Source organism: Aphelocoma coerulescens, chromosome 17 (assembly GCF_041296385.1).
Source record: "Aphelocoma coerulescens isolate FSJ_1873_10779 chromosome 17, UR_Acoe_1.0, whole genome shotgun sequence".
Classification (NCBI taxonomy): Eukaryota; Metazoa; Chordata; class Aves; order Passeriformes; family Corvidae; genus Aphelocoma; species Aphelocoma coerulescens.
Window position 1 is genome coordinate 4,645,281 of NC_091030.1, and position 12,258 is coordinate 4,657,538.

The following is a 12,258-nucleotide window of genomic DNA, read 5'->3' on the forward strand; positions in this document are numbered from 1 at the left end:
TTCCATTCCCGGCTGTAACAGACATTCCCTCACTGGAGTTGGGGGAAGTTACATTTCTTAAGTCACTACATTTTAGCCTCTCACCTTTGGAAGACTCTGCACAAAACAAATGTTCCTTGTTTAAACCACACAGCATAAAACAGTGCTGTCCCCAAAAAGATAAAAAGCATGCCATGTGTTGATGAGAGTTACGGAATTGTGTGTAATGATAATAAAAACCAATAATGGCATGTTCAGATAGATTTAGTTTATAATTTTGTTGTTCATTTGCTCCACCAGTGCTGTTAAGTCCCCTAATTTCTTTCACCACCCAATGTATTCTGAAATGCCTTTCCACATTCACTTCTCAGCAATTATAGTCTTTACACAATTTAAAATCATAAAAAGCAAGTTCCATTTTCCTAATGCCATCCTCAATTCCTTTTGTACATATATGAGTGCAGTATCCTTCACAGGCTGCAAAATAAATCCAGAACTTCCAGCTAACTAAACTGCATTAATAAACATTGAACCATTTCCAGCTGTCTCAGGGCTGTGGCACAGACACATTTGTCACCCAGATTACCCAAAGGCCACTTCAGCTGGCTACATCAAATTATTTATAAAAGCCATTCCAAAGCTAAAGATACAGTGCATTAGTCCAAACAAGAAAGCTTTTAAAGCAACTGATTCAAGGGCTGCATTGAGGTTGCCACTGATTAAACCAGAGAGGAATCTGGAAAATGGTGACTCAGAACAGCAAACTGAAACTCAGGGAAAACAGGAACTTGAGAAATAAAAAGAAAATTGCACAAAGAATCAGAAAATCACGGAATGGTTTGGGTTGGAAGGGACCTTCAAGTTCATCTCGTTCCACCCCCTGCCATGGGCAGGAACACCTTCCACTAGCCCAGGTTGCTCCAAGCCCCATCCAACCTGGCCTTGGACACTGCCAGGGATCCAGGGGCAGCCACAGCTTCTCTGGGCACCCTGTGCCAGGGCCTCACCACCCTCACAGGGAAGAATTTTTTCTTAATATCATATCTCTTTTAATATCCCAGTACCTTGCCCTCCTTCATCTTAAGGCCATTCCCCCTTGTCCTGTCACTTCGTGCCCAGAACTAAACTTTATCAACATCCCTTCATTTACAAGCCACTTTCTTCAGAAAAACGAATCCAAGAGGAACAAGCCAGAATAAAAATGAACTGCTCCTAATTGCTACCTCTCAGAAATCTCCTGATCACTAAAGTTATGGAAACCACTCTTTGCAGAAGGTGCTACAACATTTCCTATTAGCAGTGCACAAAATCAAAAGCAATACTCCCCCCTTTGTCTGCTCCACAGGAGCCAAGATCTTCAAAGAGTTTTCAACTTCACTTCTGTCACTGTTGCTGAAACAATACGCAGGAACTCTTTAGCAGACACTGGTTTCCCACCTCTTTGTTTGGGATCACAGACTGCCTGCAGACAGAAGGCTTCAAAACTCATCTGGCACAAGCACACCCTGTCTGCACACCCAGAACAGACTGCGCACTCAGGTCCCAAACAAACACAACAAACTGCCCCCTTTTCACAGGGCACTCCTGGCCACACTTCTCAGAAAGCAAGACACAATGACAGGACGTTAATAAAAGCCTAAAATTAAGATTTGAGTTCGTGGAAGTCTCCCACTGACCCCTCCACAGCCTGCTCCCAGACACGATGCAAATCTGGAATTTTCTAGAACACTTTTGCCATTTAGACTTCATCAGTTCCGAATGCTCTGGTTCTGTACATTATGAACAAGAAACACAGACTCTCTTTCTTTCCAAAAGCTGTAATATTTACGAGTACATGGTCCCAGGGAGGACTGAAATTCAATAAATTAACGTTCTAAAGCACGCTGGAGATGAAACGCTCTGAACATTAAGAACAATTATCTAAAATATATTTGGCTTACATCTCTTTTCCTAATATCAAAAATCATACAAAAGCAAGATATAGTATTAGAAATTAAACATATTTTTCCCTTTTATACATCTATTCCCTAAGTTCAAAAAAGATAATAAACTTACTTCATTTGTTCTAGTAAAAGAAAGTCTTTCATGCTCTTCACTCTTCTTATACACATTTTCTTGCTGATGTTCTGCTTCTGCATTTAATTTTGAATATTTTGGCTTTTCTTCTGAGGCTCCTTTTTTGCCTTCATGTTTGACTCTCATGACATTACTCTCTAAAGTCATTGTTTGTGTAGCTGCATCTTTCAATTCCACTTTCAACAACTGAATCTCCTTTTTAATCTGTGGCACTGCATCTGGATAAAGCTTCTCTTCCCCATCAAAAGTTGATTTCAATTCTACTCGATGCTTTAAGAATTTAGTGACCTGCTTGAAATGTTTGAGTTCAGCTCTTAGTTGAATAATCATTTGCCTAAGATCTTTTTCATCCTTTTTCTCTATATCTTCACTTGAACATTCTTCCTCTGTCGTGTTCAGATGATCTAACAGTTCATTTACAATTTTCATTTGTTCTTGTCTGCTGCACTCAGGAAAGAGGAGAGAAAAGGCATGAATTTAGATTTTTATTTAAGCAAACAAAAATACCTTCCAATAAACCCTTCTGCTGTGTTGTGACATATCTGAAATTCCCAGAAGGTTCCATTTTACTCGCTAATGAATTATTCACTAACAGAGTTTTTGGAACCTTTTTTCAACATGAATGATATCATAAATTGCCTCATCATGGCTTTTCTCCTATTTAACACAGAAATATAAGAAATATGAATGGATTCTCAAAAAAGTTTACTCTCTACCTTAAAAGTTAATTTATACCAAAACCACACCAGACTCTAGACCATATTATCATAGATTATCCCAAGTTGGAAGGGAGCCACAAGGACCATCTAAGTGCAACTCCTGGCCCTGATGTTGAGTTCTTGAGAACATCTATCACTCCATGTATTTCTAATGGAACAGTGAAGATGAAAAATGAGAAATCAGCCAAAAAGCCTGCAAAACCAGCTCATTAGAGACCACCAAACTGCCCCGTGGATAACTAGCAGCTCATGGACAGCAGTTTGGAAAGCAATGCTTTAAGAGAAACTGAAGCCAAATAAGAGGCATTTAAAGCACAAGCAAGCTCTGAAATTCTACAGACAATTTCATGTATCTAATAGAGAGCTGTTTGTGCCATTAAATATATAAACCAGAGTTTTAAACAACTGCATTTGTATAGTTTAGCATTTGAAATGGTAGAAGCTAACTAGGCTTTTTATAGCTTCCTCTGGCATCTAATGATATTAGTGAGAATTCAGTTATGCAAAGCACAAACTCATCACCCATCAGCCTGGTCATTTATACTTGAACACAGGAAAAATTACACACTAGAGTGGTAAAGATGATGGTGCTAGAATTACTCATTAGCCAACTTTTAAGTAAAGATAACAAATAAACAATGCTCTGTCTTTATTTCTAAGGGAGTAGTATCTCCTCATTCACCACTAACTACTCCTCTGACAACTAAGACCATTTATGCCTGTTGGGAGAGTTTTAAATAGTAATGTGAAAATACAGAACTGACTGAATGAAGCCAAGTGCAGCATGGTGAACACAGAAACCAGGGTTTGACTTGTGTAACTCCACGGGATATTCTGCTCCCAGTGCTGGCAGGCACTGGAAAAGTCCCATAATTCTGTACATAATCAGTACAGTGACCACGAAAGGAACTAGAGAAGGGAAAGAAACTACAGAACAAGGAAAGGAACATGAGAATTATCTACACCAAAGCTCTAACTCAGTTCTCAACCAGGAGATTAAGTCGTGTAAGCATGAAACTGGGGGAAATCAGTCAGGGTGTGTGGTTTTCCCATACAGGTTTTTCTTGCTTGGCATTCTCCAGTTCCTAAGGAAATGAGCATTTCAGCTGGGAATTGATCAAATCACAGTGTAACACACACACCCCCCTCCACCCACCCACCACCCACACTTGAAATCCACTGGTGCCAGTAGGGCTTGTACAGATTTAGGTCCCCAAGTGTTTTCTCCTGCATGAAAAGTGACCCAAGAACTTAGAACATAGTTCAGCCAGTCCTACATGTGGTTGCACTGCATCAACCCATTAGGCAAGTGCAGGACATGGGCCCCAACTCCCTAAACTGAGAGGCAGCAAACCCCTGCCCAGGCAGTCCAGGTGGAATGGTGAAGGGCATTCAGTGTACAGTACCATCCATTCAAAATTATCCCTCTAAAAAGTCACTGTAACTCCAATTCCTCCATCCTTAGATCCTTTTACATACTGTTTTTACAGCAGTAAAATGTTGTCCCTTCCACCACACCATCTTTCACTGGCCTGTACTCTCAGATATTCTGGTTTTTTAAAGAAAAATACCAGCTACTATCAACTAAGCCCTTTAACTCTGTTAGACCCCATCCTGGAAACAATCAGTCCCTGCAGTAAAGCTCCGTGCATCAGTAACTTTGGAGAGTTTCTTTCTTGCAATGGGTTTTTCTTAAGGATTTCTACTGATAGTATGTTTCCTAATTACTTAATTGCATGATAGACTAAAATAGCTCTGAAGGTGCCTTGCCAATCTCTCAGGTAAATTAGACAGTGCCATTATCTAAATTCACTTTAGCAAAATTACTTTATTCTCTTCTCAAATAGCAATACTGTCAAAAGCAGTGCATATCCCTCATACTTACGTAGATTCCAACATAGATGTTCTATTTTCTCTTAGAAGAGATGCAAGCAAGTTCTCTTCTGTTTCATGTTCACTCATTCCTGTTCTGCCCAAGTGTTTGCCAGTTGTATCATGCTCAAACTGAGGCTTAATTGGACTCCTATAATGTCTGTCTTTGCAGAAACTCTCTGAATAGCCTGATGGAGTTATCTGTTAAAAAATTGCAAACATTGTCTTATTACACAGGTATGTAATGTTCTATTGAATTCAGCTGGGCTGTAATCTTTCTGTAATCAGGTTCTGTAATTCCTGATGCTCTTTATCTGCATTAAGAAGCATCCACAGACATTTTGCTGACTATTTATTAATAGAAAAACTAATTAACATCTACTTCATATGATTAATTCATAGTGATCAGTTGTCTAGTAAGGAGCGAGAAGATATCCCTGAAGGTCTTTAGCTAACAAGAGGTATGAAACTTCTGGAATGTTGCCTGCAGACTGCAGCTAACAATTTTGTTAGCTCAGCTTTGAATCATCTGTATTTACAGTACAGATTCTGTCCTGGGATCTTCAGATTCAAGTCCTGATGGCTGGGACAGGACAAACCTGGAAGCATTTACAAGCTGCAACTTTCTGTATAAAACATCATGGATGAGTCCTAGGGAATTTCTACCTGGGATCTCTACAGTCATTCAAACCCCAATAAAACAATCAAAATCTGTATCATCACATGACAATTCAGTCTGGGCCCATTTGTGTACAGTTCCAATCAGCAACAAGAGCCAAAAGAATCTTTACAACACATCACTTACCTGTTTATCCACCTCACAGGGAAAGTCCAAAGACACTTGAAGGCACACCTGGTAAACAGAGAAACAGAAATGACAGATTTCATAGAGCAGAATAACATCATTCTGCAACATTACAAACCCATTTGCAACCTGAATTACTTTATGATTCCATGATGTTTTATCTTACATCGGTTAGATTGAGAGGACAGCAGATTCATGCTTGCATGAAAATGCAGTTTACAATTTACCCAGATATCAAGCATTTCAACCCTAAAGAAGGATCTGCAGGATTTTTTTCCTCAATCACAGCAAGTGAATCTCATACAATTTGTACTCCAGGCCTGACTGCAATGGAGGCAGGAAATCAACCTGTGTGGATGTAAAGAAACACAATTTCAAGGGACTCTCTATCATCCCCATCCAGGGTGACTGAGTACTCAAACAACAGGAAACAAGGTCCACAATGGAAGCAATCTTGAATGCAAAACCAACAGAAAAATACAGGAAAAAGCTTCCAGAAGCTCTTTAGGATAACAATTAGTTGAAAGCAAAATCAGATACCAAGAAAGGTATATTTTGTTTGCAAAAGACTTTATGCTCTAAGAAAATAAAGACATTTTAAAGGCATGCAGAGAAGGGAGCACTGTAACCTAATGTACTCCAAGCAGATCATACCTGATTGACCCTCTCACAAAACTGACTGTTCTGCATCTTCCTGTCATTGTCACCATCTTCAGGCTGCATCACAGGCTCCTCTGCTGTTTCAAGACACTACATAAAGTATGGAATGATGTGAAAATGTATCACAAAAAAAATACTGTGATATGAAACATGCATAAGTAATCAGTGATATGTCTTAAAAGAAAAATAAAAAAAGCCTGTAATACAAAGTAACAAACACTGAATTAGATTCCTTCAACAAGATCAAAGAAAATTAATATAAACCCCAGGAATGACTCATCTCAAATAAAATGAAACTTCATCTTATACATTCTTTAATTTTTATTTAACCCTTTCTCCTCAGAATTTATAGAATATATAAAAACCATTTAACCTCTTGTGGCAAAGGAGCTCTGTATCCTCAGTCGTGTTCCCATTCTGCCTATTTTATTTCCCAATTTCCAGAATTTATTTTCATTTGCTACACAGTTTAGGCTCTTCTCCAGCATTCAAGAAATAGATGCTTTTAAAACTAAGCACATGTGGCTTGCTGTACACTAGAAAGATTTACTGTGCCACTGAAGGTTACAATCTGCTGTGTCTATGCCTAAATTTGCCCATTTGTAGCAAACGGTGCCAAATCATCTTTTACTCCCTGTTTTCCACAGATCCCAACCCATCTCTCATCATTGATATTGCCTGAGCAAAAAGGAGGAGGAAGACTCAGCTTTTTTAGGAGCAGCACCCAAGTTGCTGACATCAGCATCACTGAGAGCAGGAGCAGAATCCCTTTGGTTTGCTGGATGCAATTGAGCATTTCCAGGGATGGGGCAGCCACAGCTTCTCTGAGCAACCTGTGCCAGGGCCTCACCACCCTCACAGGCAAGAATTTCTTCCTAATATCCCATCTAAACCTGCACTCCATCTTAAGGCCATTCCCCCTTGTCCTGTCACTCCAGGCCCTTGTCCAAAGTCCTCCTCCAGCTCTCCTGGAGCCCCTTTAGGCATTGGAAGGGGCTCTGAGGACTCCCTGCAGTGTTCTCTTCTCCAGGGGAGCACCCCCAGCTCTCCCAGCCTGGCTCCAGAGCAGAGGGGCTCCAGCCCTGGGAGCATCTCTGTGGCCTCCTCTGGAAAGCCTAAATATGCCTAACCCATAGGTAGGATACCCTGACACAGAGGATTCCAACCTGCATGGGACAGAGTTACTTCTACTTCCTCAGAACACTGGGAATTGAATGTCTGTGTGGGGGGTTATTTTTTAATTGAGTATGCATTGAATGTATGCATCTATATATATATGAAATTAATGAGAAAAACCCTTTTATCTCCCAATCCCTTGCAGTATAAGCAACTCTAATGGCTTTAGGTATGAATTTTAAAAGGCAGACACTGGGTGGTGCAGAGTATTAATACATTTGTGTTTTATAATTAGAATTCTATAAGGAAAACTGACTTCCAAGTCATGTTTGGGTTATGTTGGTATTTTCACTCAGACTTGGTTTTCTAGGACAACGCAGAGTAAAGACAATTTGAAAACTGGAGAAAGACACAGAGGGGATTGTGGTATATAACAAGAGCATGCATAACAAAAAAATCTTTTTGTTGTAATCATGGGATGCCAAAAGTCCAATAATGTTAACTATTATTTTAAAAATCCTATTTAGATTCAATCTTGCATGTGTAGGTTCAGGAAAAACCCTGCATTTGTGTATCAAAAATAAACTTATTTGCACATGTAACTTATCCATCCAATGCAACTACATTTTATGGGTCAACATTTTTTAGTATCTGCTTTTCCCAGCCCAGTATTTGGTTTAATAAGTGAGGATTCATTAATGAAATTACTACTTAAGACCAACATACACTGTGACAATAAATCACTGCAGGCTGAGCCTGATCCTATGGTCCTGCGTCTGAGAGGCCAAAATGTCCTGTACTCCAAGGAATATAACCTAATGTGCAACAAAATGTTAAAAGAAAATAAGTGTCTTAAGGCCAGAAAGATAAGTCTACCAAGAATAAGCTGCCTGTTTTAAAGTATTTCCTTGGAAACTGAAAACCAGGAGAATGTTTTTCCTAAATGAAGCACTGATGTGCTTGGTTTGCAAAGATCTCCAGAGCCTTGAAGGCTGAAATCACTGAGGCTGCTCCTCTCTGAGAAGGCAGATGTTCAGAGGACAGCACAAGAATAACCTTTTCCTTTCCTCCTCCTCCCTCGCAGCACGAACAGGAAGCCAAGGAGCAGAGGACAAAGGGCTGTCAGACCCTGCAGAGGCACCAACGAGCACATTCATCTGGTTTGTGCTCTGGCTTTGGGAAGGAAAAGCAGGATGGGAGCGTTTTAAGAACCTAAGGAAGATCCCTCTTCCCATGTCTATCCAAATTCCTTTTATAACACATATGTCAGTGTCATCCCAGCACTACCTGCCAACAAATTCTAGCTCAAAAACCATGAAAAATAGAATGTAGGGGGTTTTTGGCAGTGGTTGTTAATATGCCAAACACACTGTTGTCACACCCATAACCCAATATCCAGGTTGTCATTTATTGCCAAGACTGATAAAAAGATACCTTTATGAAGTAAAAACTTTTAACTAAAGATCCTTTCATTTTTGAGCTCCATAGTACTACAGTCATTCTGGCACTGGATAAACTCCATATTTAACTTTCCTATGTCCTTCCCCAGAACACTGAGGTTTATTTATATTTTACAACTTTCACTCTTTGTCATTTTACATCTAATTTTGTAGCTTCTTCAATGAGCAGCCCTGTATGTACTTGTCATGTCGAGACAAGCAGGAGCATACAGCATCCTGCCACGATAACCATAGCACAGGACAGGAATTCCTTTGGAATTCACTGTAGCATCCACGGGGATGCAGAGCCCTCTGCAGGATGACGAGACAAATTCCTAAAAATGTTAACTATGGAGAGTGCAAACACCTGGACAGGGATTGCCCACTTGTTCTTCTCCTAAAACTCTCAGTGACACATGAATTCACCATTTCAATAAAACCATGGCACACCTAAAGATCTGTTTCTCATTTAAAATATACTTCAATTAAAGACAGTATGACTATGTCTTAAAACTGAAGAAGCAAGAATATTTTGTGACTGTCCCAGTACACCTGCAGCACATCCAGGAAAAGACAGCTTTTTTTCCTGAGTCCTGCAGAAAAATCATTAATTCCACAGTCCCAGTTCTTGAATCAGCCAGTCCTGCACAGAACTGATTCAAACTATTTCTGATCTTGTTCTTTTAATTCAGAAATTCAAGACACAGAATACCACCACCGTCATCATTCCTTTTATATTTTTTTCCTTCCTATTCAATACATGCTGCACAACAACAATGGAACAAGCAAAAGCCACAAAGGAACATAAAGAAAAGCACTACCAGCCACATTCAAGCAATACTTTCCAAGCTGTAAGGGTCACACAGAACCTCCTGAACAACCTTCACCACTCACACACACACACACACACACACACGTGGGGACCCAGCTTTGGGGAAATGAATAAAACACCCAGCAAGGATTATTTCCTTGCACCTCTGTCCTAGGTTACAATGTAAGATGTGCCCACAAGCATGTATTCTATCACCATTTTCATGAGCTGTTAAAAGCAGGTGGGGCAATGCTCCCTGCCTCCTCCCTCAAGACCATGTCCTGTTAATGGCCCATCAGTGCTTTATCTCACGACTCATCATCCCACTGTGAGATGCTCCACCCAGAGGGAGAAACCAAGCACCCCATCCTGGATATAAACTGCGATTTTTGAAGACCACAGGCAGCCTTCTCCCACTGGATTTTCCAGAGGACAAGAGCTACATACCTACCCCTGGACCTTCTGAGGAAGACCAGATCTTTCTACACAGGATCACCACTTCAACAGAACCACATGTGTTCACTTCAGGAGCACTGCAGCCACCACCTTATCGGACTGCTGCTGCTACCCTGACTAACAGGGTCAGGTTGTACCTTACTCTGTCAGTTTAAATCAGTTTTGTTCCTTTTTTTCCCTACCTTGTTTTTTTTTCATATGTATAAGTAAAGTACTGTTATTCCTATTTCCCCTATCTTTGCCTGAAAGCCCCTTGATTACAAAATCATAATAATTCAGAGGGAAGGGGGTTTGCATCTGCCATTCCAAGGGAGGGAGGCTCCTGCCTTCCTTAGCAGACACCTGTCTTTCAAACCAAGACAACCTCTCAGCAACCCACCACAGTGCTGGCCCCTTCTTCATGTACTTCTCTAGTCTATGTGAAGAAACAGCCACGTGTTTAGGTGACCTGAAGTTCTATTCCTTGTTTGTTGGCTACACTGAACCCTCCTATTTTGAAGATGCATCAGAGATCTGAACAAAACTCTTAGAAAATTAAGACACAGCCTGACAATGACTATGCAACAGCAAACAGACTTTCAGGAATAACTAAAATGTTTTCTAAGATATTGCTTTCTTTGTAAAATTAACTACTTCCTTCCCTTTCAATTGATAAAAAAAATAGATCATAGACCCAATTAATATTTAAATGATTATGTTGCTTCTTTAAAATCAACTTGACATATCACTGAACACTTGCATTGAGCTGCTTCTCCATCATGGTAACATGTTAAAGTTGTTTACATCATTAATTTTAAAAGTTACTATAAGGAATTAGCAACCTCAGCCCCAAGGGCTTTACACTCCTTCTGCACTGATGGGAACGACTCCACAAGGCAGATTAGATGTGAGAGTCAGACTCACTACTTTAAAACAGAAAACCTACCTCTCTGTGGCTTAATATTTTCAGCGCTTCCTTCGCTTGAGAATCCTTTGTACAGCATCCAGACTGTCTGGCCTTAAGTTCTTGATTAATTGACTGCAGCTCTTTGACCATCAGAAGCAGGTCAGTAACCTAAATAACCAAAGGAAGAACAAGCAGAACTGGTAACATCCAAACCAGTAGGAAAACAAATGATGACAGATAAATCTCCAGCTAAACACAAACTGCAGTTAGAAACTTGGGTTTGTGTCTCTGCTCCTGAGTTAACTTAACCTCCCTAGGTATGGAAACATGCTCCTGTGTTGTGAATTAGTGTTCAAGGTACCTTAATTTGTAACACTGTAGTTCATGGTCTCTTACTAAGTTTAGGTAACAAGTTTCACAACTCAGTAGCAAGAACAAACCTGAGGGCACCTCATACGAACAGCTGATTTGAGAAGAAACATTTAATGCAAGAAAAAAACAGCATTACTGGAAACATTCAGGAACAAGCTGTTCTTGTGTCACCAACCCCCTTTAAAAGCCACTCTCATTCTGACCAATTTCACAGAGATAGAATCTGACTGGGCAGTCGGGTTCAAAACTCTCACAGCCACAAAGCCATGAACTCTATCAAGAAGGCAACGTTTGGAGAAAAAAGTTAAATCTTTTTATCAGACCAATTAATATACTTGGAAAACCAGGTCAGCTTTCAGTCACACAAACCCTTTTTTCCAGTAAGAAATTATTTATAAATATCTTTTGCTAATGAGTATCCCTGAGCCTTCTGAAGGGAACACGCTCAGAGATAAAAGTGGTGAAACCCCAGAATGGCACTGGGACACAATCTGGGCTTTTTTTAGGGACACCTGTTCAAAGTAAGACAAACTTCCTTCCTTCAGATTACCCACCTCCAGAATGTGAGAACCTGCCTACAATTCAGCTGTCCCTGAGAAATAGAAAACTTCACTTATGCTCACTCCCAACCAACCTTATCCAAAATTATTCCTTGTCATAAACCGGTGCCTGGATTGGATGTCACTGCACAGGATCAGAAGAAAGAGAACAAGTTTCTGAACCCCAATACTGATTTATTGTTTGGTCTGCACATTTCATCTCTGTGAATTTCAGTTCTCCTTATGCAGAATAGAGAACTCACCTCAGGGTTATTTTGTAACATGGCCTACTTACCAAAAGATTTGCAAATCCTGGGATGGAGTGTGCTAAACAGAATATAGACTATAGACACCACCACTTCCGTGATTAATAAAGCTGCATGAAATACACACTGTGGGGTGCTCAATGCAAAACCTTTCTTCAGAGTTGATGTAGATGATATCTGAAACATGGTACTGAGTCAAAACCTTGAGTCCAGGTGCCCAATACCACAAAACCCTGGCTGCAAATCACTCAGCTTTCAGCTG

General features: G+C 40.2%; 1 protein-coding gene across 7 annotated transcripts in view; it reads right to left on the bottom strand.

Moving 5' to 3' along the window:
* CDK5RAP2 (CDK5 regulatory subunit associated protein 2) overlaps positions 1-12,258 on the bottom strand; it is a 73,666-nt gene that overhangs the window by 30,785 nt on the left and 30,623 nt on the right. For all 7 annotated transcript variants that reach the window (XM_069031527.1, XM_069031526.1, XM_069031528.1 and 4 more), the window contains 5 exons: positions 10,859-10,987; positions 6,106-6,201; positions 5,452-5,499; positions 4,660-4,847; positions 2,035-2,497 (listed from right to left, as the gene is read on the bottom strand). In XM_069031527.1, the coding sequence (XP_068887628.1) occupies positions 2,035-2,497; positions 4,660-4,847; positions 5,452-5,499; positions 6,106-6,201; positions 10,859-10,987 (924 nt within the window). The remainder of the gene's footprint in view (positions 1-2,034; positions 2,498-4,659; positions 4,848-5,451; positions 5,500-6,105; positions 6,202-10,858; positions 10,988-12,258) is intronic.